Raw genomic sequence first — 24,954 nt, 5'->3', positions numbered from 1 at the left:
AGTTCTTTCTCACCCCTCTCATAACCCAGACCTTGCACCTTCCGACTATCACCTCTTCAGCCCGCTGAAGGATGCACTTCATGGGGCGCCTCCGTAGCCAGTTGGGAAGGAGCAGCAGTGCATAGCACACGCTTCTTGATTAGACCGGGGTTCGAGCCCGTCACCACCAAATACGGAGGTTAAGGAATGACCACCGCATATCCTGGAGCAATATGGCCTTAGTTGCTAATGCTCCTAAAAACCAAACAACAACAACAACAACAGAACTTCATGGAACTCATTTTGCAGATGATGACCAAATCAAGCACAGTGTTCGCAAAGCCCTCTGTAGTAAGAGTAAGGACTTACAGGATTGGAGTACAGTGTCTGACTCAGATGGCGGAAGTGCATAGACAATGATGGTGACTTTTTGGAAAAATAAGTGTTTTTTAATGATTGAGGATTAATTGATGTAAAAGTTGTAGGAATTAAATTTTCTGAAAAAAAAAATAGGAGGCATTACTTTTGTACTGCTCCTCGTATATTTGAAATTTGTACAGTTGGTTTTAAGAATTTAAAATTAAGATAAAAATAAGGCTTAATAAATAGTAGCAATAGCTTAATTTTCAGTACTTACCTTGATATAATCTGCAGTTGGGCTTAGAGTGAATAAGGTGGAAATAGACTAAAAATTTGATTTAATGTGGATGAGCTTAAATTTTTGAATGGAGTTTTAAAATATGCTCAAGGAAATAGAAGTTCACGTCTTCATCCTTGGATGTCATGAATTAAAGTTAAAAGGGATTGGAACTATGAGAGTATAATCAAGAGACCAATAGCCATAATGATGGGCTTTCGTTATTAACGTCTTCAGTTGGTAATAGTGAAGAAAGAGAGAGCGTGTGTATTTAAAAGAACTCTAGGTTCCCGTGATGCTCTCTGATGCATGTGGGAATCTCAGATGCGTGAGATTCCAGACCGGGGAGAGGTAGGGTAATTTTGCATTTAATACGTTTAATTTAGATCGATGCCGAAACCATTCTATGATAAGGGCTTCATACTGATAAATTCTAAAACTAGATTGGAATTTAATAATGGGGATTGCTGACTCTACTAAAGGTGTATGGTTATGGGATTGTACATGTAAAGTCAGTTCTGTATTTGCTTGTCCAGTTTTAAAGCTATTATAATGATAGTATGCTCGTGTATTTGATGTTTTTGTAGAGCCGTATTTTGAAGTGGTGCTTCCGATACAGCATGAATTACAATTTTGCTGGCATTTTATTAAGTATACTATGTTGTTTAAATCACAGATTTGATATTTATAAGTTTCTTTATAAGAATTAAACATGGATCCTAGTTTATTGTATGTTGAAAATGTGAGCAAAATGTCGGTATTTGCAAACATTCGACGAAACTGTCTAGCAAAGTCACTATGATAAGGAAACACTACACGTAAATTGTTGTGTGTTATGTTTGGATGGATTATTAATATTATTTTAGACATTGGAAATAGTTTTTTGAATTAACTGTAAAGGGTATTTCCTGGATATAAATTTTCCTGTAAGATATTAAAGTTCATTAGATAAGTCGTTTTGTGTTGAACTGTATTTGATAGCATTATATATTTGATTGTACAGGACGGCTTTTTTTGTGCTGAAAGGGTGGTGTGATTCATAATGTAAGTATTTTCCAATATGGGCGTTTTTTCTGAAAATTCTAGTTCTGAATTGAGTATCAGTTTTATATATGGTAAGGTTAAGAAAATTTAATTGTCCATTTTCTTCTAATTCTTTTAAATACACGCACTCTCTCTTTCTTCACTATTACCAACAGAAGACGTTAATAACGAAAGCCCATCGTTACAGCTATTGGTCTCTTGATTATACTCTCATAGTTCCAATTCCTTTCAACTTTAATTCATGACAACCAAGGATGAAGACGTGCACTTCTATTTCCTTGAGCATATTTTAAACTCCGTTCAAAAATTTAAGCTCATTCACATTAAATCCAATTTTTAGTCTATTTCCACCTTATTCACTCTAAGCCCAATTGCAGATTATATTATGGTAAGTACTGAAAATTAAGCTATTGCTACTCTTTATTAAGTCAATTAAATCGATACCCTAAGGAATCCCATAATTAAATATAATTAAGTGTTTAAAACACTTAATTATATTTTTTAGCCTTATCCTTATTTTTACCTTAATAATTTTCATATCGTTGGGACTACCTTGTCCATACTATAAAAGAATGTGCTAATTTTTTTTCTTTTTGCTTTTTGGCTTTATTTCACATTTCTTCTAATGTTATGGACAAGTATAGAAATGCAGTTCCTGATACATGGTCAGGTGTAGTCCCCTGATGAATTACCTGACCATGTATCAATATTTACTTCTGCTGACATCAGATTTTGCTATTTAGCCATGCCTGTATTCGGCTTAACTAAATTTGCCCACCCATATCTGATAACAGTTCTACCACCTTTTATTTTATTTTACTTTTTTTTTTACTTTATTTTGTTTAATTATTTCGTATTAATATTTTTACTTTACAGTTCCTTCACCTCCAAACTGGCTTTGCAATTCAGCCCATCATTTTCTTAATTCATCATAAATTTTAGGATATTAACATTCTTTTGCCTTTTTCAAATCTACATTACTTCTTTTTTCTACTATCCTTACCCTTCTTGTCCTTGGCACTTTGTGTAATTTTCACCTCCATCTATGCAAACTTCATTGTCATACCTTGCTTATTTATTTTTATTTTTTCCACCTGCTGTTACTTTGACTTTAAATATGTTTATTATATATATACAGGTAACCCTCGTATAACATGGTAGTTAGGTTCCTATAAAATGTCGTGTTGTGCGAAAACGTTATACTGGACTAAGAAAAAGTACAAAAAGGGGGGTTACATTGCAAAAGCTAACAAAAATACACAATTTCATTAATAAAATGTTAACAGAACTAACAAAAATACACCATTCTAGATTTCGTGTATCTTTTGCTCTCTCTTTAAAAAAATCAGTAATTTGGTTTTGTTTGCTTTTGCTTGATAAATCTTTGTGAATTTCATCGTATGGACTAAGAAGATCAGTTTTCTGTTTTGTGGATGAAAAACCAGAGTTTCTTAAAGAAAAACCATGCCACCCTCGCCTGAGCCCAACTAACTCAGCCACATTTTGAAAAAAGATCAATAAAAATTTTCTCCTGTCATTGATGGGATTCAGATGCAGGTCTTTTCCACTTGGTGTAGGGGGAGGAGGGCGATTCTATCAACTGTGCTACCCACGAGGGCTTCAGTAGTCATTATCAAAACCCTCCCCTCCTATCGACGTAGCAAGTTCTACTATCGCATCCATTCCATTTTCTGCCGGTTCAACCGTATTTCTTGAATGAACTGACTGTGGCCATGCATGTAACATTATTATTATTAGCTATATGGTGCAAAGAAGCCTGAGGCTAATGCTGCACTAGCCAAAAAAAAAAAAAAAAAAAAAAATTCTGAATTACCCCAAGAGAGAGGGAGGGGGAAAGAAAACAAGAGTCAGAAGTAGAAGGGAATCACCAAAAGAGAAGAATGATGATATCCAGCTCAGGATTCAGGATTTTGGGTGTGCCAAGCCCATACTTACCAGATGTGAGCCCCTGGGGTTAAATTGGCAGTTTTAGTTCTTTGAGCAATAAAGCTATGATTCTGATACAGTCCACCATTGAGAAATGTTTCCATGCCTCCATTACTTCAGTAAATTCGGAATCAACTTTTCCAAAATTCATTGTAACGATTTTCTGATGTAATGAGTTTTAAAGGTGTATAATGCCTTGATCTAATGGCTAAATGAAACAAATTTTTTTAACCTAGTACAACTGTGGTGGTAGAAACATAACTTCAGCGTTTGGATGACTTAAATCTTTTGAATGGCTTGGCATGCTATCCAATAGTAATAAAACTTTGAAATCTAGAATTTTCCACAAGTTCAATAGTACAGAACATAATACAGGGATTTTCAATAGTATAGAACATAACACACCAAAAGAGAAGAATGATGATATCCAGCTCAGGATTCAGGATTTTGGGTGTGCCAAGCCCATACTTACCAGATGTGAGCCCCTGGGGTTAAATTGACAGTTTTAGTTCTTTGAGCAATAAAGCTATGATTCTGATACAGTCCACCATTGAGAAATGTTTCCATGCCTCCAATTACTTCAGTAAATTCGGAATCAACTTTTCCAAAATTCATTGTAACGATTTTCTGATGTAATGAGTTTTAAAGGTGTATAATGCCTTGATCTAATGGCTGAATGAAACAAATTTTATTAACCTAGTACAACTGTGGTGGTAGAAACATAACTTCAGCGTTTGGATGACTTAAATCTTTTGAATGGCTTGGCATGCTATCCAATAACAATAAAACTTTGAAATCTAGAATTTTCCACAAGTTCAATAGTACAGAACATAACACAGGGATTTCCCAACAAAATAAAATGTAGGAATTTCTCAATATTTTTTTTTGACTAGCAAGTCAACAGCGGAGATTCAAAAAGAGTGGAAATGTTGAAAAATTACACCGAACATAATAGCAGGGTTTTCCCTGCACAAAAGCTCAAAAATACCCTGTTATGTGAGGTTTGCAGAAATTCTCTAACAGTATTAGAGAGAAACCATGTTATATAAGTACTGTGTTGTGCGAGGATTGCCGCAATTTATCAATCGTGTTAGAGCGAAACCATGTTGTAGAAGTGCTGTGTTATGCGGGGATTGCCTGTATATATAAAATAGGTTGCATAATATTGAAGACTTACAAACTGGAGATCTAATATTAGTTAGTTTGTTACAATTTATTAACTTTCTTTCCATATTACTTATATATATTTATATATTATATATATATATAAGTGTGTGTATATATATATATTATATATATATATATATATGTGTGTGTGTGTGTGTAGATATACACACACACACACACACACACACACATACATACATTTCTTGTATTTTTCAGAATTAGAAATGATTCTATGAGATTTATGTTTGATGATTCTCTAGACAAGCGTGAACCTGACAGCAGTCCTTATTGTAAGTATTTTTATATCAGAGATAAGTATTAATGATAAAATGTGGTTTTTTAAAGAATGGAATATATAAAGTAAAAGCCAACAACCTATAGCACCCTGCCTGATAGCTGTTTTAAATGGGTCCGTACTGGATTTGCACTGCCCAGTGTTATATTTAGTCATAACTTAACCTGCATATTTCTCCAGCCTTCCTTATATATCACTCGTCAGTAACCATTTATGTTCTGTCACACTTAAGTTTAAGTTGTAATATTGTTTTTTTATTGTCTTATTGGGGGTTCATAGAGCATTGTACTACTGCAAACTAGTTCACTCACATTGGAAAAATTCATATATTTTTGCTGTCTCCGACAAAATTGGAAATGAAGCTTAAGTAAGAAAGTTTAATATTTATAATAAGGTACTATCGATGTTAAACTTTTCTAGGCATTATTTATCTGTTTGATCAGTGGCTGCAAGAATCATATTGTTCAGTATCTTTGTGTTCTTGAGTGTAAATTACTGATCAAGGCAAATTAAGGAGCAAAGAATGGCATACCAGTCTTTGCAGCCATCCATACACACCTTTCTTCAAACTTATCACAATTTTTCTAAAATTTTCTCCTAAATAGTTAATTTAAAGAAACTATATAGTCTTTTTACTCATCATTTATTATATATATAAAATGCTTAGGTATGCTGTCTATATTTTCTAACTGCTAATTGTTGCCAGCACCTGTTCACGCGGTTCGCCTTGCATGACCACCATACCGGGCATTCTTTATTGAATTGTGTACTAACCGTTTTTCAACTGAAGAAAGGCAACCTGTACCTGAAAGCTATCGATGTATGTTTATTTTATCTGTCTTCAATTTTAATAAACCATTCTAAGTTTTAAGAAGTGTAAAAATGGCTGAACATTGTGTAAGAACTTTGAGAAAATGTAGAAGAAATGCTAATGAAACATTAGAGGAGAGATCTAATAGACTTAAGAGACCGAAATGAGACTCTACGACTATAAAGGCTGACAGAAAACATTGAAGAAAGAGAAGCAAGATTGGAAATGAGAAGGCAGGCGAAACACCATAGGACTAATCAAATAGAAGTACTGGATGCGAATAATCAACAAGTTGTAATCAATGTGGAAGAGCATGACATAGGAAATATGTCTTACAACTGTGAGTATTGCAATGCAAAATATTGGGGACGTGAGTTAAACACATCGAATAAATACACTAAATGCTGTCATGATGGAAAGGTTTCACTTGACCCACTGTCTGAGACATCTACTCTATTACAAGAGCTGCTTACAGGAGATACACAGGAAGCAAATAACTTCCGAGAACATATACAAGAGTACAACTCAGCAATGGCGTTCGCATCAATCCCCTCAGAGATTAAATCACCACCTGGAAATGGTCCATACTGTTTTAGAATACACGGCCAGATTAGGTACCATTTGGTCTCGCCGCTATATCCAAACAAGGCAAATAAGCTAGGATATGAACAACTTTATATTTCGATTCTGCTAATAATTTCGATTCTGATGCATATAAACAAATGCTTGAAATAACCCAGGCCAATCCAACAATGAATGTGCACATGGCATTTATAGAAGACCCGGACTTAGATAAGAGACGATATAATGCACCTACATCCAAAACGGAGGTTGCTGCAATATTTGTTGGAGAAGACGTGGAACTACCTGCAAATAGACATGCATATATCCCACAGGTGACTGCTGTAGAATTATATCACCGCTAAACAAGAATAGATCTAGATTAAGCTATTTACGTCATAATCAGAAAGATGCTGTATGTTATGCCATGTACAACTAGTTATGTCAAATTCTCTGTCAGTACACAAAGGCTGTTCTTTATTCTTGCCATTCTTTTAATGCTGTGGCCAAATTAATTGCCTTCAGGTGAGGAGTTGCATGGTGTTACCCACAAAGCAATAACAAATGCATGCAATTTGTGCAGTAAACTGATGTCTCATGGTCTTAGTTACTTTGACACAAATACAAAGAAACTGCTCTTACTTACAGTCATGTGAAAAATGCTTTTTCCACATGACTGTTAGTAAGTAGCACACTCATAAATTCAAAATGTTACTTCTGTGTTACAGAATAATGATTCAATTACAGCAAATTAAAATGATAATATGTAGAATTGAAGGAACTTAATCTTTCATTACTATTCTATCAGTGCCAGCCTCATCTTTTCAATAATGCTACACATAGTTCACAAATTCTGTGTCACAATTTAGAAATAATTTACTATTTGTTTAAATTAAGGTGTCATTTCCCTGATAGTTGTTTTAATGCTATCAGGGAAATGTCACCATCTCGTATGAGAACAGGTGGATGCCATGTTGGATTGAGGAACTTTTTATCTTTTTCACAGGTCGAAGGCAAATTGTTTATGTTCTTTTTATTTCCATCATAAAGTTCATGATTAGATCACATCTTTAAGATGTGATCTAATCATGAACTTTAGAAGTCATAAGGTTGGTTTGTAAAATCCACCCTACTTAGGTATGTAGTCAGTCCTCATATAGCACGATAGTTGTGTTCCTAGAAACCCTTGTGCAATGCAAAATCGTGCAATATAAACAGCCCCTATGGGGAAAATAGGGTTAGGTGCCGACCACCCAAGATTGAACACACATTTGTAACCAAAACATTACCAAACACAATAAATTATCGTAATAAAATACTTACGTATTTTATTACGATAATTAATACGCAAGTATTTTATTACGACTATAATAACATAATAAAATATTGCTAATTCTTTTGCTTCTATCATAAGCAAACTTGTTTTTTGTTTGATTTTCTATCCAAACAGATGACACAGCTGTTCCATCTCTTCCAATTCTTATTGTCTTAATCTAATGGATTTCAATTACACTTTTGAGTTGTTCTTGCTATGAAAGTTCTTATTTTTTCTGCATTCTTTGTAATTCTCTGCGTTGCCTCATTTAGGCCTGTAGCACGTGCAATATCACATGGTCTTTCATTTCGCTCAGTGTTTCACAGTTTCATATTTTTTTTCTCTATCGACAGAGGTGAACTGGCCATAAGCCTTACCAGGGAAACTGCGGTGGGTCGGAGGCCGGTGTGATTTTGGCCATAAACGCTAGTATGAGGCCACTACAAATTTTCCCGGGTAAGAATTTTTGATCCAGTCTGCCTCTGTTTATTGATATTGCTTTTCTTTTTCTCTCTGAATCTGTAGTGTCTTCACCAGGACGCTTCCTTTTCACACCTTTTAAGTATTTTACTCATTTTTAAGGAATAAAGCACAATTACAAAATGAGGAGGCACGCTTGATACAAATAAACAAAGCTGTGAGCGTGTAGCAACTGAATAAACAACACCGTAAAGGCAGAGACAACTCTATTAACACCTCACTATCTCACATTTTACTAAAGCACATTTCTGGGGGTTACTACCATAAAACAATAAAAACAATTTTCAGTTGTATTCCTGCTAGTGGAATCTGTTATAAACTGGTAGTAAACTCGATCTAATTGCATTTGCAATAATACCGATAGCTGGAATTTTACGTTATTATGGTGAAATGTGTTTCCCCTTCGCTAATATAAAAAACATAAATACATTTTCAGAATCTTCTCTTCATTCCTATCGTGTTGCTTTCGGTTGTGGTGATTCCGCATTCGACTGCCATTTCTTGTAAACACAAAGGCAAATCGTGCATAAGCGAATTTGGTTCGTGTTATATATATATATGAAATCGTTCCCCTATTTATAAATCGTGTATGATCGAATTTGTGTAGTGTAAACACGTATTATACGAGGACTGACTGTATTTTAAAAAAATAAATGCTACCATTGTAAATGTGTTATTTTTATATCTTATAATATTTTTTTGCAAACTTGATGGGAAAGAAATATACAGTACATAAATGGTAAAACTATAAGCATTTAAAACTGGTTATTAACCTGAGGTGCACACACCCTCTGGGGTTTCCAGTCAGAGAGTGCAGTCAACTGTCAGGTTTTTTTAAGATTAATAATAAAATACAGAGATGTATGTACAAATATTTTTTTTCTTCAAATAAAAAAAATATATACAGTAAAACCTGCAATGAGTGCTCATCTGTTAAGTGTCACATTTTCATCGACCATTGCTAAATCACTTTTTTTATGAATACCCCTATTAAGCACCATCCTATCTAATGTAAACAGCATACTGAGTCCCCCAAAAGACCCATATTGAGTAAGCATTTTTATTGTCAGAAAATTAATTATTTTTTCTTTCTGTTTAGTCAATCAGCATGAAAACAATCAACTAGATAGGTTACAGTTCCCTTTTTAAAAATAAATCCTTGATTTTTAAAATAAATTTACAGAACAAGAGTGAATATGAGGCACTTCATTTGAGGCAATGTTTACATAACCAATTTACACTGCATTGCTATTACAGTAATTAATACTCTAATAGCATTGCATTGTTAGGCTTTAATCTTTGAATTTAAAATCAATTGCTAGTGTCGTGTAAGTTGCAACACATCCAGTACAGTTTTCTTCACAGAAAATCCTGACTAGTATTTACTTGTGTATTTATGTGCAAAGAAAAAGAAGCCTGATAAATTTGCAAAAAAATTAGTGAAACCTTGTGCCCTGGAAATTTCAAAAATAGTATAGTCAGTTCTGCTATAATGTGAATTTGCTCCAACATGATCGATATATTAGGGAACAATGTGACTATAACGCGATTTTCACGTTGGCTCGTGCAATTTCGTCTGTGAGTAACACCGGGTGTACGTAAAACCCAGCACCAAGCTGAACGTAGCGACCTGCGCAGCAATACATAAAAGTTTACGAAGCTTAAAAAATGTCAAACATCAAATGTGTAAGAGCTATAAATTTCCTATTTACTGTAGTTGTATTGGTCGGAGACACCGTTATTCACAAGATATTTTATTCGAACAGAAATTTCGTGAAATGGGATGGCGTGAGCAGAGGAGCACATTTTTGGAGGTCACTACTATAAAACAATAAAAACCATTTGCAGTTCCTGGTTTATTGGGCTTTTCTGTGCACAGAAAAGGCCAATGCACATTTGTTAATAGTTATAAACAGGTAGTAAACTCGATCTTACTGCATTTGCAGTAATATCTAGAATTCTGTGGGTTTTTACGTAATGTTGAGATGTTTCCGCTTCCTCTTCAGTCATATGAAAAACAAATAAATTTTGAGAATCTTCTCTTTTGTACATACTGTGTTTGTCGTTATTGATTGTTTATCTTTTTTACTGTTTTAAATTTTACAATTAAAAAAAAAAAAAAGTCTGAACAGAAATATCAATTAGTATGTATATATTACAGTAATAATTAAGCCATGCACGCTTACATACATAGTCTCCAACTAATATAGTTAAATGGGAAATATAGCGCTCACACATTTGAAGTTTGACGTGTTTATGTGTGAGGTGATAAGTGTGTTTCCGTCTTAAAGGCAGAGACACACTACATATTCTCACCTTACACACACGAACCTCATGTATCTCTTACCTCAGTTCACCAACATGTGTTATCGTACAAGTATGTTCTTGGACTGTTCTCCCACATTTGTTAATTTTTCTTTATAAAAAGTATATTCATACAGCAATCTGATGTGAGTAAGCATTGTGCTTTCAAGAAGCCAAGCAGTGAGTGCAAAAGATAAGCATTAAGTATAGAAGAGAAACTTGAAATAATTAAACATTTTGAAAGAAATGCGAGAATATGTGATATCTTGAGAGCAGTAGGCTTAAGTGAATCCACATTGCGCACCATCAGAGACAATGCCGCGAAAATAAAAGCTACGTGTATAGCTGGAACAACTTCAAATGCCACTAAGTCAATTAGAACAAGGCCTAAAGAAATAGAAGAAATGGAAAGGCTGCTAACCATATGGATTGAAGACCAGACCAAAATAAAATATAATCTGGAGCAAGCTTGCTCACAATTAAAGAGAAGGCACTAACTATATATGAAGACCTTAAAAAGAAATCACCAAATCCTGCAGAAGTGGCTCCTTTTAATGCTAGTAGTGGCTGGTTTAGTGGCTTCAAAGACCGCTTCTCTTTTCACAATATTAAGCTGTCTGGCAAAGCTGCTAAGGCATTTCCACCTGTGTTACAGAAAATAGTTGAAGAATAAATATATGGGATGTGTTAGGATAACTAAGAATAAGAATAGGTGCATGTATACTTGCATGTATACCAATGCTAGAAGTATAGTAAATAAATTTGATGAATTTGAAGTGTTGGTCAAGACATCAAAAGCAGATATTGTTGGGATATCAGAGACGTGGTGTCACACAGATATTAGTAATGCAGAATTGGAATTTTGGGAGTACAATGTGTACAGAAAGGATAGGAAGGGAGGAGAGGTTATGCTGTTAATTAGGAAAAGCATAAAATCAAAGGAAGTGCATCCAGTTGACAAGATGGACAGTGCAATGTTGAGTTGGTGTGGTGTGACAAAGCACTGGAAAAGCAAAAATTAGAATAGGAGTGTGTTATAGGCCTAATGACCAAATGAGTACAATGAACAATTGTACAGAGAAATAGTGAGCTAGTAAATCAGAATGTCATAATGGGGGATTTTAACTTCCTAGATATTGACTGGAATTTGTGGGTTGGTCACTCGCACACTAGCAAGATTTTGTGGATTTGTTGGATGATTGTTTTCTACAGCAGCATGTTCGAGAGGCAACCAGAGAGGATAATACTCTTGATCTGGTTATCAGCAGTGATCATTCGTGTATTAAGAATTTGCAGATAAAGGAACCACTAGGTGGCAGTGATCACAGTGTACTGGTGTGGGATTTACTTAAATATATATAATTACCATCAGAGGTAAAGGAAAGTGTTTTTGCTTCCGTAAAGGTGAGTACAGTGGTCTCAGGCAGTTTTTAAATTCTGTACAGTGGGACCAACAGAAATTCTAAGTGGTAAGCATCAAGGAATTAATCGTGGTAGCTAGTAGATGTTTCATACCTATTAAGAAATATTGTTCAAGGTTTAGGTCTAAATGGTTGTCAAATGAACTGATGAGACTCGTGGCAGAGAAGAAAAATGCATGGGATGCATATAAATTATCAGGTGACACAGAAGCCTATGGCAGATATAAGCTAGTCTGTAATCAAGTCACAAAGGAGATTAGGCAAGCGAAAGCAGATTATGAGAAATCTTTGGCAAAGGATGCTAAGGAAAAACAGCAAGGATTTCTTTACTTGTATAAACTCTAAAAGAAAGGGGATGAATCAGATTGGTCCACTTGATATTGCTTGATATTTATGATATTACTGAAGGTATATCAGGCTTAGTGTCGAAGTTTGCAGATGATACAAAGGTTGGCAGGGTTGTTAATGACAGTAATGGCAGTGTGCTACTGCAACATGATCTAGAAAATTTGGGCAGATGGGCTGAGAAGTGGCAACTGAAGTTTAAAATTGAAAAATGCAAAGTACTGCATATGGGTAGCAATAACCCAAGAGGAACGTACCAACTGTGTGGTACTACACTAGAAAATGAAAAAGACAGAAGTAATTGTGCAGTCAGATATGAAGTTTTCTGAGCAATGCAGACAGGTTGCAAGAGCAGGTCATGGGGTTTTGTCAATGATATACAGGAATTTTGCTAGCAGGGAAAAGGAGGGATTATCCCTTTGTATAAGACAATGGTCAGGCCACACCTTGAGTACTGCATGGGTACTTAGGGGCCTCATTTTAGGAAGGATGTAGATTTGCTTGAGTGTGTACAGAGAAGGGCAACAAGATTGGTGAGGAGGAATGAAGGGATCCTCTTACCAAGAGAGGCTTAAGTTCTGCAAATTGCAGTGGCCGGAGACTAGGCACCTGCGCGTTGATCTGATTGAGGTGTATAAGGCCTTGGATGGGTTGAGCACGCTGAATTCTGATGGGATCCTTCCACTTGTTCTGATTACGAACCTAAGGGGACATAAATTGAAATCGAGGAAAGACAGTTATAGAATAGATGTGCGGAGATTTGGCTTTAGCCAGCGGGTGGTTAATTGTTGGAACAAACTTCCATCTGTCGTGGAAGTTGATAGCTTAAATAAATTCAAGGAGGAGCTGGACAAATATTTAGAGTGAATGGTTGTGTGAAAATTTTTTTTTTTTTTTATGATGCTGCATAAGCTCACACACTTGCTCTCCTGCGCCACATGCTTCTATTATTATAAGTCGGCTACATATTGGATCTAGCCAGGTGGGCAGGAGTGACAGTGCGCAGCACACGCTTCTTGATTAGACCGGGGTTCAAGCCCATGACCACCACATATCCCAGAGCAATATGGCCTTAGTTGCTAATACTCCTAAAAACCAAATAACAACAACAACACATTGGATCAGATTTTCAATCTGGATGGAACAGGACTCTAACGGAAATATGTCTTCAAGGACCTACATCTCTAAGGCAGAAGCACATGTCTCAGGATTTAAGGCTGCAAAAGATTGCTTAACTATGATGTTCGTTGCCAACACCAGCGGAGACTTGAAGTTAAAACCAGTAGTGGTTTATCATTCTGCCAATCCTCCAGCTTTAAAAGGAATTGTGAAATCGAGCCTTAGTGTTCACTATAGGTATAGCAAGAAAGGTTGGATGACTGCGCAAATATTCACTGATATTTTAGTTGAAGCTTACCATGACACTTTCAAGAATTATTGCGAGAAGAAGAACTTAGATTTTAAAATTCTAATAATTCTTGATAACGCACCAAGCCATCCTCACATAGTTGCTGAACTCTCTCCGAATATCAAATTCATCTTTTTCCCTCCGAACACAACCTCTCTACTGCAGTTCCTTGACCAGGGTGTGATAGCAACATTTAAGGCTTACTATTTAAGGTGTTAATTGCTATTCAAAGTGTTAACACCTTGAATTCATAGCATTCATAGGTGTTAATTTCATAGCATGAAATTCTTAGCAATTAACACCTATTGAAGGTGTTAATTGCTGATACTGAAGGTGACAAAGCACAAACTGTTATCGAATTTTGGAAGAGATTTAAGCTCAAAGTTGTCATTGATATGATTGTAGAAGCCTGGAATGATGTAACAAAAGACTGCTTGAACCGTGTGTGGCGGAAATTTATCCCTCATTTAATTTGCGATTTTGAAGGCTTTGAACCATCTCAGCAACTAAAGCAAATCAAAACAGCTTGTGTTGCTATTGCAAAAGAAGTTGGTTTTGAGGGAGTAGAAAATGATGTAGAAGAGCTTCTAGAGTCTCACAATGAGGATCTATCTACCGAAGACTTGCAACAACTTGTTGCAGCCAGTCAAGTTGAAAGTCAAGATGAGGATGATGACGAAGTCCAGCAGGCTGCCCCACAAGAACTTAAAAACAGCAGAGTTATCAGCTGCTTTCACTGGGATTGAAAAGCACCTGTATTGGATTGAAGATAATGATTATAATGCTGAACGTAGTAGGATAGTGCTTGGTGGCATTCGGACCATTTGGAACCATACAGGCAGCTCCTGTATGAAAGGAGGCAGGGAAAGCAACAAAAGCTAGATATCTATTTTAAACCAGTGCAGAAGAAAGAAAAGCAGGACACTGAATCACACCCTTCCACATCAGGTATAACAATATTTCATCCTAAGAATGATAACTTCCTTCTCTATCCCTTTGCTATAACTCACCAGGCCGACCGGGCCAGCATGGTTGGGTAAAGTACCTGCCTGGCAACCCAAAGATTGTGGGTTTGGATCAGAGTATTACAAAAACTTTGGGAGGTGCGTTATGGCCACAGAAGCTGATGCACCAACAACTAACAAAAAAATAAAATAAAATAAAAATAATTCACCAGCTACACCACACCCACTTCAAACAAGCAAACTTCATATCTTGTCAAGGTAAAGTGCTATATTTACTGTAATATTTATTTATTTATTAGAAATTTAAGATGGATAAACCTGTGTTAGCAATTTTATTGGGTTTCAAACTTTTTTTTAGTGTTTTACTTCTAGACTGAACATTTTTTTTTTTTTTTTTTTTTTGAGCGCTCTGTCCCTATCCCTATTTTTTCCATAAGCTCTATTGTTTTTAATGCACAAAATACCATAACACGGAGATTTTTAGGAACACATGTACCACGTTATAGCAAAACTGACTATTGGGTTCAGAAGCTTCAATAGATTTCCCAATCAAATGACATGATTTGTTTTCAGATTCATGAGCTAAACTAGAATACCTTACAGCAAGTTATAGACAATATCAAAGCTAGTTTGCTTGAAGTGGGTATTCAGCTAGACGAGTCCACTGCTATTGATAGTTGCAATCAGCTGTTGGTGTTTGTGCAGTATGTAAAGGAGAATGAAAATTTAGAATTCTTGTTTTGTGAATATGAACCATTGCAATTAACTATAAAAGGAATTGGTATATTTAATCATCTCAAATACTTTTTTTTTTTCTAAACTTTAGAGAACTGACCTGGTTTGTACCCCTCTCCTCAATCTGTAACATTTATGTTAAATCATAGGTTTAAAGAACTTGCCTAATTGAATAATTTTTTTGAAAGCAAAAAGGGTGTCATGTGCTGTAAAGGTTAAGAACTATTGGTTTAAAGGATTATCAGTAGCTTACACTAAGAGTTTTACAAGAGAATGTACTTGCCAGTGAGTCTGAAGAAAACTTTATCATTGACAAGAATGTAATGCTTAACAGCTGAATTATCGATATTAGTTTTATCTGTATAAGTGAATATTGCTTATGTTAACTTTGTTTTTGTCGCCATTTCAAGAGTAATGGCCATTTATAACTGCTATGCCTCCTATCTTTAAACCTTCCCTTTATCCATAATAGTAAATTGCCTGCAATGCCAAATCACTCCAGTTTATATAAATGTTCATGCAGGACTTAATCAAGCTTTACTTAAAACTGAGTAAATGATGTCAGAATTATACATTTCATCCAGGTATTTTGTGACAATTTTGTAGCAGCCAGTCAGATTTGGCAACATGATTCCTCATTAATATGCATTAATGCAATGCTGTAATTCCTTTTCCATTCTGGTAATTAATATTTTTATTTTATTTAATTTTGCATATTCTCCAGAAACTTGCATTTGGTAGCAGTATAATCTGTATAACCATATTGAACCATGTAAAATAATAAATATGAGGGGAGGTTCACAAAATTTATAGCCTTTCATAGAAGGAAAGCAAGAAAGTTGTGAAAGCCCATTTAGTTTTCAACATAATTCCCCTCCCACCTTAAATCAACACACTTTCTGGCATGTTCCACTAACTTTCCTAACCCACTCAAATAAAATTCAGAAGATTTTGACTCAAACCAATTGTTGACTGTGTCCATTACAGTATTCTTATGTCTAATTTCTGTCCTTTCAAGTCCTTTTTGATATTTGTAAATATAAAAATTGCCCGAAGGAGCCAAAATTCAGTGAGTAGGCCAGATACTGTAATAGCTTGAACCCACAGTCCAGCAGTGTTACACAAGTCATAAACTGTGTGCGGCAGTGCTTTGTCTCAATGGAAGATGACTCCTTTGTCCAATTTCTTGTTTCTCTTGAGCTTCAATTCCTTGCAGAAACATCTCAATAGATTAGAATAATACTTGGCATTGATAGTGACACTGGCACTTTTTTTGCAGGAAATCAATCATGATCACTCCTCCTGCATCCCAGAAGACAGATGTCATGACTTTCCCAGCCAGCTTCTGCACTTTAAACTTTTTTAGGAAGGGTAGAAGTGGTGCACCGTGTTTTGTCCATAGTGACATACCGCCCTATCACCAAGCTTCATTAACTTAAACATGCTGCACAATCTCATTACAACACCTCACTCTTTCCCACTTCTGACTGAATTCATTGCTTCAGGGACCCACCTCGAAGAAGCCTTCATCCCTAAGACATTTACCACAGTATTGTGCTCTCACTTGTGGGAGATGTTGAATGTTGTCTCAGTGTGCTTCAGTGTTATTCTGAGGTCTTGCATGATCAGTCATGAATGGCATCCACATTTGCAGGTGTTGACATGATAACAGGCTTCCCTCAACAGGGTGCATCTTCGGTGCTGTCTCTCTACCCTTAAATTCTGTGACATTAGCATTAGTAGAGGCGTTTGATGCAAGAAAGCAAGCTTATGCAGCATCAGCCAAATAAATAAAAAATAACCACTTCCACTTCACCCCTCTGTTCGTTCGAAATACCTGTCCAGCTGAGCCTTAAACTTATTTAGGCTATCAACTTCCACGACAAGGGGTGGAAGTCTATTCCACCAACCAACCACCCGCTGGCTAAAGGCAAATTTCCTCACGTCTACCCTACATCTGCCTTTTCTCAATTTGAATTTATGCCCTCTCAGGTGATTATTCTGAGCAAAAGGAAGAATCCCATCAGCATTGAGCATGCTCAAACCATTCAAGGCTTTATACACCTCTATCAGATCACCTCGCCGGTGCCTAGTCTCCAGACACTGTAATTTGCAAAACTTAAGCCTTTCTTGGTAAGAGCACCCCTTTCTTTCCCTCACTAATCTTGTTGCCCTTCTCTGTATTCATTCTAGAAACTTTACATCCTTCCTAAAATGAGGCCTCCAGACCTGTATGCAGTACTCAAGGTGTGGCCTGACCATTGCCTTATACAAGGAAATAATCACCTCCTTATCCCTGCTAGAAAAATTCCTATATATCATCGACAATACACCATGATCTACTCTTGCAGCCCGTCTGCACTGCTCAGAAAACTTCATATCTGCCTGCACAACCACCCCCAGGTCCCTTTCATTCTCTACCACTGTCAGTGTAGTACCACAGAGTTGATACGTTGCTCTGGGGTTGCTGTTTCCCATATGTAGTACTTTACATTTGTCAATATTAAACTTCATTTGCCACTTCTCAGCCCATCTGCTCAACCTTTCCAGATCCTGTTCCAGTAACATAGTGTCAGTAGTGTCCTTGACAACCCTGCCAACCTTTGTATCGTCTGCAAACTTGGACCTTAAGCTTGATATACCATCATCAATATCATTTATAAATACAGAAAACAATAATGGACCCAATACTGAACCCTGAGGGACTCCACTAATAACATTAGTCCACCATCAGCAGTGTCCATTGACTACCACTCTCTGTCTTTTCCCCCTCAACCACCCCTTTATCCATAGTAGCAATTTGCCTCCAATGCCACACTGCTCCAATTTGCGCAGCAGTCTTCCAGTATATAATATCAAAGTTATTCCCTTCATCCAGTTCTTTTGTGACTGCATCATAGTATCCAATCACATTGGTCAGGCAAGACTTCCCCTTAACAAAACCATGCTGTGTCTGAGCTATAACTGAAGTTTTGTCTAGATGTTCCTGCAGTGCTTCTTTAACCAGTGCCTCTATTAATTTTCCAGAAACAGACGTTAAACCAACAGGTCTATAATTACTTGTGTCGCCCTTTGATCCTCCTTTGTGAATTGGGGTCACATTTGCACATCTCCAGTCCATGAATACTTCCCCTGAGTCCAAGGAAGCTCTCAATTATGGCTAAGGGTTTGCTTACTTCCTTTGCTGCCTCCTTTAATATAACTGGATAGATCCCATCCACCCCAGGTGCCTTTCTTGTATTTATCTTCAACAATTTCTCCTCCACTTTACTTTCAGTTATTACAAGATTTTCTAGCTTACTGCCAGAGTTGAATACACCTCTGGCATTCCCCTCGCTGAATAACTCCTCATGTGTGAATGTCGATGCATAATATTCATTCAGTTTTTTAGCTACCTGAGTAGGATCATCAACAGTTGACCCATCAATATCAAGTGGACCAATCTGATTCATCCCCTTCCTTCTAGAGTTTTACATAAGTAAAGAACTCTTTGCTGTTTTTCTTTGCATCCCTTGCCAAAGATTTCTCGTAATCTGCCTTCGCCTGCCTAACCTCCTTTGTAACTTGGTTACAGATCAACTTGTATCTATCATAGGCTTCTGTGTCACGTGTTAATTTGTATGTATCCCATGCATTTTTCTTCTCTGCATTATGTCTCATTAGTTCATCTGACAACCATTTAGGCCTGAACCTTGAACAATATTTCTTGGTTGGTATGTAAAGCCTGGTAGCTTCCAAGATTAGTTCCTTGAATGCTTCCCATTTTGAATTTGCTGTTGGTAACATCATCAGTTGGTCCCACTGTATAGAATTTAAATACTGTCTCAGACCATCATAGTCGCCTTTACGAAAGCAAAAACCCTTCCCTTTACCTCTGATGGTAGTTACCTCCTTGAGTAAATCCCACTTCAGCACATTGTGATCACTGCCACCTAGTGGTTCATTTACCTGCAGATTCTTAATGCATGAAGAATCACAACTGATAATCGAATCAAGAGTATTACTCCCTCTAGTTGCCTCCCGAACATGCTGATGTAGAAAACAATCATCCAATAAATTCACAAAAGCCTTGCTAGTGTGTGAGTGACCAGTCCCCAAATTCTAGTCAATATCTGGGAAATTAAAATCCCCCAATATAAGACTCTCTGATTTACTGGCCCATTCTATTTCCCTGTACAGTTTCTTATTATACTCATCAGAGTCATTAGGCCTATAGCACACTCCTACTCTCAGGAGATTTCAGAGCACCACGTCTCTGAAATCCCCACAATATCTGCCTTTGATGTTTTGAGGAATACCTCAAATTCATCAATTTTGATCTCCCGATGCTTATGTCACACCAAACTGACTCGACACTGCACTGTCCAGCAATGTCGACTGGCTTCACTTCCTTGGATTTTATGTATTTCTTAACTAATAGCATAACCACTCCTCCGTTCCTATCCTGTCTATCCTTTCTGTAGGCATTGTACTCCCCAAATTCCAGTTCTGCATTCCTTATATCTGTGTGACACCACGTCTCTGAAATCCTCACATATCTGCCTTTGATGTTTTGAGCAATACCTCAAATTCATCAAATTTATTTACTAAACTCCTAGCATTGGTGTGCACGCAAGTATACATGCACCTGTTCTTTTTCTTAGCCACTCTAACACAACCCATGTGTTTACTTGTACTCCAATGATTCCCAGCAGTCTCTGAAATATCCTGCATCTTATTTTCCAGGCTGCGGCTCATTCCAATAGAAGCAATCAGATTTGAATTAAAGCTAATTTACAATCTGAGCTGGTTCTTCTGCAGTAGTGATTATACAGGGCTTATATTACATTATATAGATTATATAACATTATACAACACATTGAGACAGTCTGGAAATCTTTCACTTGGAGTTATTACTAGTTCTGCTGACAATTGCAGGAATGTTGACAGAACGTGAATATGGATTTGCTCTTCACAACCCATGTGTTTACTTGTACCCCAATGATTCCCAGCAGTCTCTGAAATATCCTGCATCTTATTTTCCAGGCTGCGGCTCATTCCAATAGAAGCAATCAGATTTAAATTAAGCTAATTTACAATCTGAACTGGTTCTTCTGCAATAGGGTATTACATTATATAGATTATATAACATTATACAACACATTGAGACAGTCTGGAAATCTTTCACTGGCAGTTATTACTAGTTCTGCTGACAATTGCAGGAATGTTGACAGACGTGAATATGGATTTGCTCTTTTCTCTTCTGTAGGACAAATCTCTGGACCACAGATCCAAATCAATGTTGGCGGAGTTCAGCGCGCCGATGATACTGTTCGGAAAGTGCCGCTTGAAGGTCAAGAGCTTCTGCAGGTTAGAACAGAGCACTGGAGGATTTCTGAGGGCTCTACCCGGGATTTTCCAGCCTATGATTTCCCAGATGTTGATGAAGTCTAGAACTGCGTCATTGCTAGCTTCCTCGCATATGTCAAGTGCTGGGCTGGGGTGTATCTGAGATTTATGCAGAGTTGTGCTTTTGATGTTGTATAGGGTAGGTGAGCCCAATTGTTGGCCCACTTAAGGACCCAGAATTCTAGACCCCCAGAGCATCTTCAGACTGGACATAGGAGCAGCTGACCAAACTTCAATACCATAACTGATGATAGAACTAAAGTAGTAAGAGGAGAAACCAACCATTTCCTTGTTGTGTGCTCTACAAAGATCAAGTTTCATACCCCAGAAAGCCCATAATGCTCTAGAATGTAGTTGCTGGATTTGTTCCTTATACGTTAGGTGAGCCCAATTGTCCATTACCACCCTTAAGAATTTTACGGAATGAGTGGCGACGAAAACGTGCCCTGCAATGGAGGGCTGCAGAAAGGCTGCTGGATGAGATGATGATGATATATTTGAATTTTTCAGGATTTAGTTTAAACCAAAAATAGGCAGCATATTCACGGAATGAGGACAGATATTTGTTCAGGATAACAGACTTCGATAATTCCTTTGCATGGTCTGGTAAGGTGTTAGCAGGGCTTGAGAGGTAACATATTATATCGCCAGTGTAGGCCATAAACACAGGTATCTCATTCGTTAGCAGAATAAATATTGCTGAAAATAGCAGTGCCAACAACGATCCACATTGGGGTATACAGACTTTAAAATTGATTTAAATTTTACAGATTTTAAAATTGTTTTATAAAGCAGCTTTTCCATTGCTGGTAGGTAAGAAACCTCTTGGTTAGTAGATTTCTGAGGAGTTTCGAGAAATTACCTGTGAAACTGTAGTAGTTCTCCAGGAAGCATATTATTATATGTGTTTCTCTTATATTATTTCTCCCTGATTGGGGGATTCCACTCCATGACGGGTACTGCTACCAAGTACCCAGGGTGGTTGTAATGTCTGGTGTTACTGTTGGTAGAGAAAATCTCTGACTATTTTACAGGTGTTCAGCATTGTGACTTTAGCATTAGCATTGAAGCATTAACATGTGAAGGACAAGATTCCCTGGTGTTTGCTGCATGTCTTCGTGAATTTCTTTTGGCAACATTCTCTTTAAAGGAAGGTACTCTGCCCAGATTTTGATTCTCTCAACAGTCGGCATCTTCATTCACCTTCCACACTCGATGTCCTCTAAAGGAGAAGGATGTAGTTGCCAACTCAATTATCTGTGAACACGCAAGAAGAGTTACAGCACAGACTGGCAATATTGCCCTTCATGAAAACCTTTGCAAACTGTATTGGGCTAAACTTTTCAACCCCCATCATACAGGTAGTCATCTTATATCTATAAATACTTATCATAATAATTGAATTCTTTTATTCCATGAAGGCTACTAAGACTAATTTGTCTTTTTAATAAATAACTGCACAAATTGAACTGGGGAAAAAAAGTGCAAAGAACTACGCTCTGCCATTTTTGAGATATTGCCATATTCTTTTCTAGCACTCAAAAAAGGGAGAAGGGGATAGGGGGAGCAACCTATTGAATTGAGTTTTTTATAATGGCTACCTGTATTTAACATCTTGTTCATACTATATTCAATTTATAGTTTGCTAACTCTGTTAACAAGAATTTTTTATTAATTTAACAATTTGTAATAATTGCAGCTCGAGATCGTCTAAGAGCAAGTTCACCTGCAGAAAAAAAAGCTAGATTTTGGAGAAAATGGCGAAGGAATAATTTTAAATTTAGAAGAAGTATTGGTACTCAAACTCCCAAATTTAGACGCCATATTGCTGCATGGTGTGATTTTGAAGAAGAAGAGAATGAAACACCTGTGCGATGGTACTTTTCTGATGACCCTTGGGTTAAGCAACAAAGACCCCTAAGGGGAAAAACACCACCTAAAACAGGACCATTTGTGCCAGTGCCAGAAAACAAAGGTAAAGAATCAAATTCTTTGCCATCAAACCAAGCAACTGTTCCTGTGGCAAAAAAAGAAGCAGATATTTCAAAAGATCAGCAACAGTCCCAAAAAGCTAATTAATCTTTTTTTTTTTTTTTTTTCCTTTCTTTCTGTTTTTTCCCCCCTATACATAAACATCTGTAATTTTTCATCTCAAGAAAGTAGCCAATGTGTCATTCTATCATAAGTTTAACCACTGCATGTTGTGTGTGTTGTATACACAAAACATTTTTTTAATGGTTATGCAGATATTATACAGTTGTAGAATTTTTAATTCAATAAAGGAATAGTATTAAAAGAAGGTCTTATTTTCATTTTGCGAAGAATGTAATTTAGAAAGGCCTTTTTTTTTTTCCCCCTCTCTGTAAATTGAGCACTATTTTTTCCTATTGTAGTTTTGGGAGCTAGCAGCATTTCAGCTGCCTTGCAGTGTTGTAGAATACACTTCAGTATCCATGAGTCACCTCAATAAGCATTACTTTTAAACAAAGAACATTGCAAAAAAGTTTCTGCTATATGTTTAAAAATAAAGACACAGAGAGTAGCCTTCTCGCAGTTGAAATTCTGCTAGCCGTGAAATACATAGACAAGGTAGACTTCAATTTACTAATTTATTTTATAAACCATGCAATTTTTGCTGCATTAATTACTGAAAATTATGTAGCTGACTGGTCAGTGCAAGAGAACATTTATGTGTTTGAGTTGACCATTTTTCAGTGCTACATGACCTTTAAGATGGCTAATGTATTATTTTCATAAAAATGATTACAGGTAGTTCCCGCTTTACGAGTTCTTTTTTAAAATAAGTTTCAACAAAATCGAAATTATGAACATTAATTGCAATAAATAAATGCTAAACATTCATAAATACAGCATTTCCAACCCTGCACATAGCTATACAATACAGTACTACTATGCATCTGTTTGTTCCAGCAAACGAGAGCATCTTGTTGACTCACATAACATAAAGCAGCTACCATGCTGACATTACAAAGAGTGGTTGTCTCTTCATTTTCTGCTATCTTGTCTTATTTCAAATTTATCTTGCTTATTAAGGGGGATAAATTTTAAGGGTGTTTGGAATAAACTCTTCCTCAGTTTATTGATAATTTTGATGGATTTCAAGAACTAACAGAGATCATACAAAATGAAACAGAAGCAGTTTAATATTGCTAACCAATTGCAGCTTAAGGTTTCTACAACTGATGTCACTGGTCTGCTTCAAGCACACAGTGGATGGTTCACAAATGAAGACCCTGAAATAGTAAAATGCAAAGAAGCTGAGAAAGAAGAAGATTTAACAGTTGAAACTCCTGTTCGTTCCTTCTCTCTCAAGGGGCTTGATGAAGCTTTTCAACACAAAGCAATTGAGATTTTCTAGTCACACGATTCAAATTTCAAGCGCACTAGAAAAGTTGCTACAGATTTAAAAAATGCTTATGCATGCTATCGTGAAATTTATAAAGAAAAGAGAAGACTGTCTAGGAAACAAACGACTCTTGAAACATTTCTGAAGAAAAAGAAGACTTCTTGTGCTGCCAACAACGAGCGAGTATTTAGTCGATGATGATGACGAATAAACATTCTTTAACATTTTTATGACATAAATAATTTCTTTATTATTATAATTTGCTTGATTTTGAAGACTGTTTTCATTTATTTGGATAAATAAATCATTGTTTATGCGTAAACTATTTAAAATTCCTCTTTTGAATCATGTTCTATGGAAAATAATTTCCCACTTTACGAGCGTTCACTAAGAAGCGTGCGCTACCTGTACTTGTAAGCTCCTCTACTCCAAGTGTTCGTGCTGGAATGTAAACAAGAACATTATAGATGTAATCATCTGTATATTTAATACAGAAGGCATTTTCTTTCAACAGTCAGTGTGAACGATAAGCTTAACTGATTGGGCTGGAAGTGGTCTCAAATTGAAGCTATTTCTTCCCAGGTGTGCACAAAGTTGTTAAAATTTAAAAATTCTGAATAGTTTTATTTTACGGACCAGGCCAGTTTTACTATAAATTGAATAGTTCAACATTTACTTCATAGATGGAGCCTCAGGAAGATGTTAACTGTTAAACAAATAGTTGTCCAAGTTAGTTTATAAGACATTTTTTCTGATTAACAATTTGCATGTTTGCACATTGTCCT

The 24,954-nt window shown here is 36.4% G+C and overlaps 1 protein-coding gene across 1 annotated transcript in view; it reads left to right on the top strand.

Annotated features, from left to right (window-relative positions):
- Positions 1 to 22,881, top strand: part of LOC150084293 (uncharacterized) — a 67,828-nt gene extending 44,947 nt beyond the window's left edge. The window contains exons 5-6 of the mRNA XM_090376174.1: positions 4,991 to 5,064; positions 22,502 to 22,881. Coding sequence (XP_090232300.1) covers positions 4,991 to 5,064; positions 22,502 to 22,881 — 454 coding nt within the window. The remainder of the gene's footprint in view (positions 1 to 4,990; positions 5,065 to 22,501) is intronic.
- The last annotated feature ends 2,073 nt before the right edge of the window (positions 22,882 to 24,954 follow it).

Source organism: Mastigoproctus giganteus, chromosome 6, assembly GCF_048544385.1.
Source record: "Mastigoproctus giganteus isolate SK-2022 chromosome 6, ASM4854438v1, whole genome shotgun sequence".
NCBI lineage: Eukaryota > Metazoa > Arthropoda > Arachnida > Uropygi > Thelyphonidae > Mastigoproctus > Mastigoproctus giganteus.
This window is presented reverse-complemented; position numbering and strand designations above follow the sequence as displayed.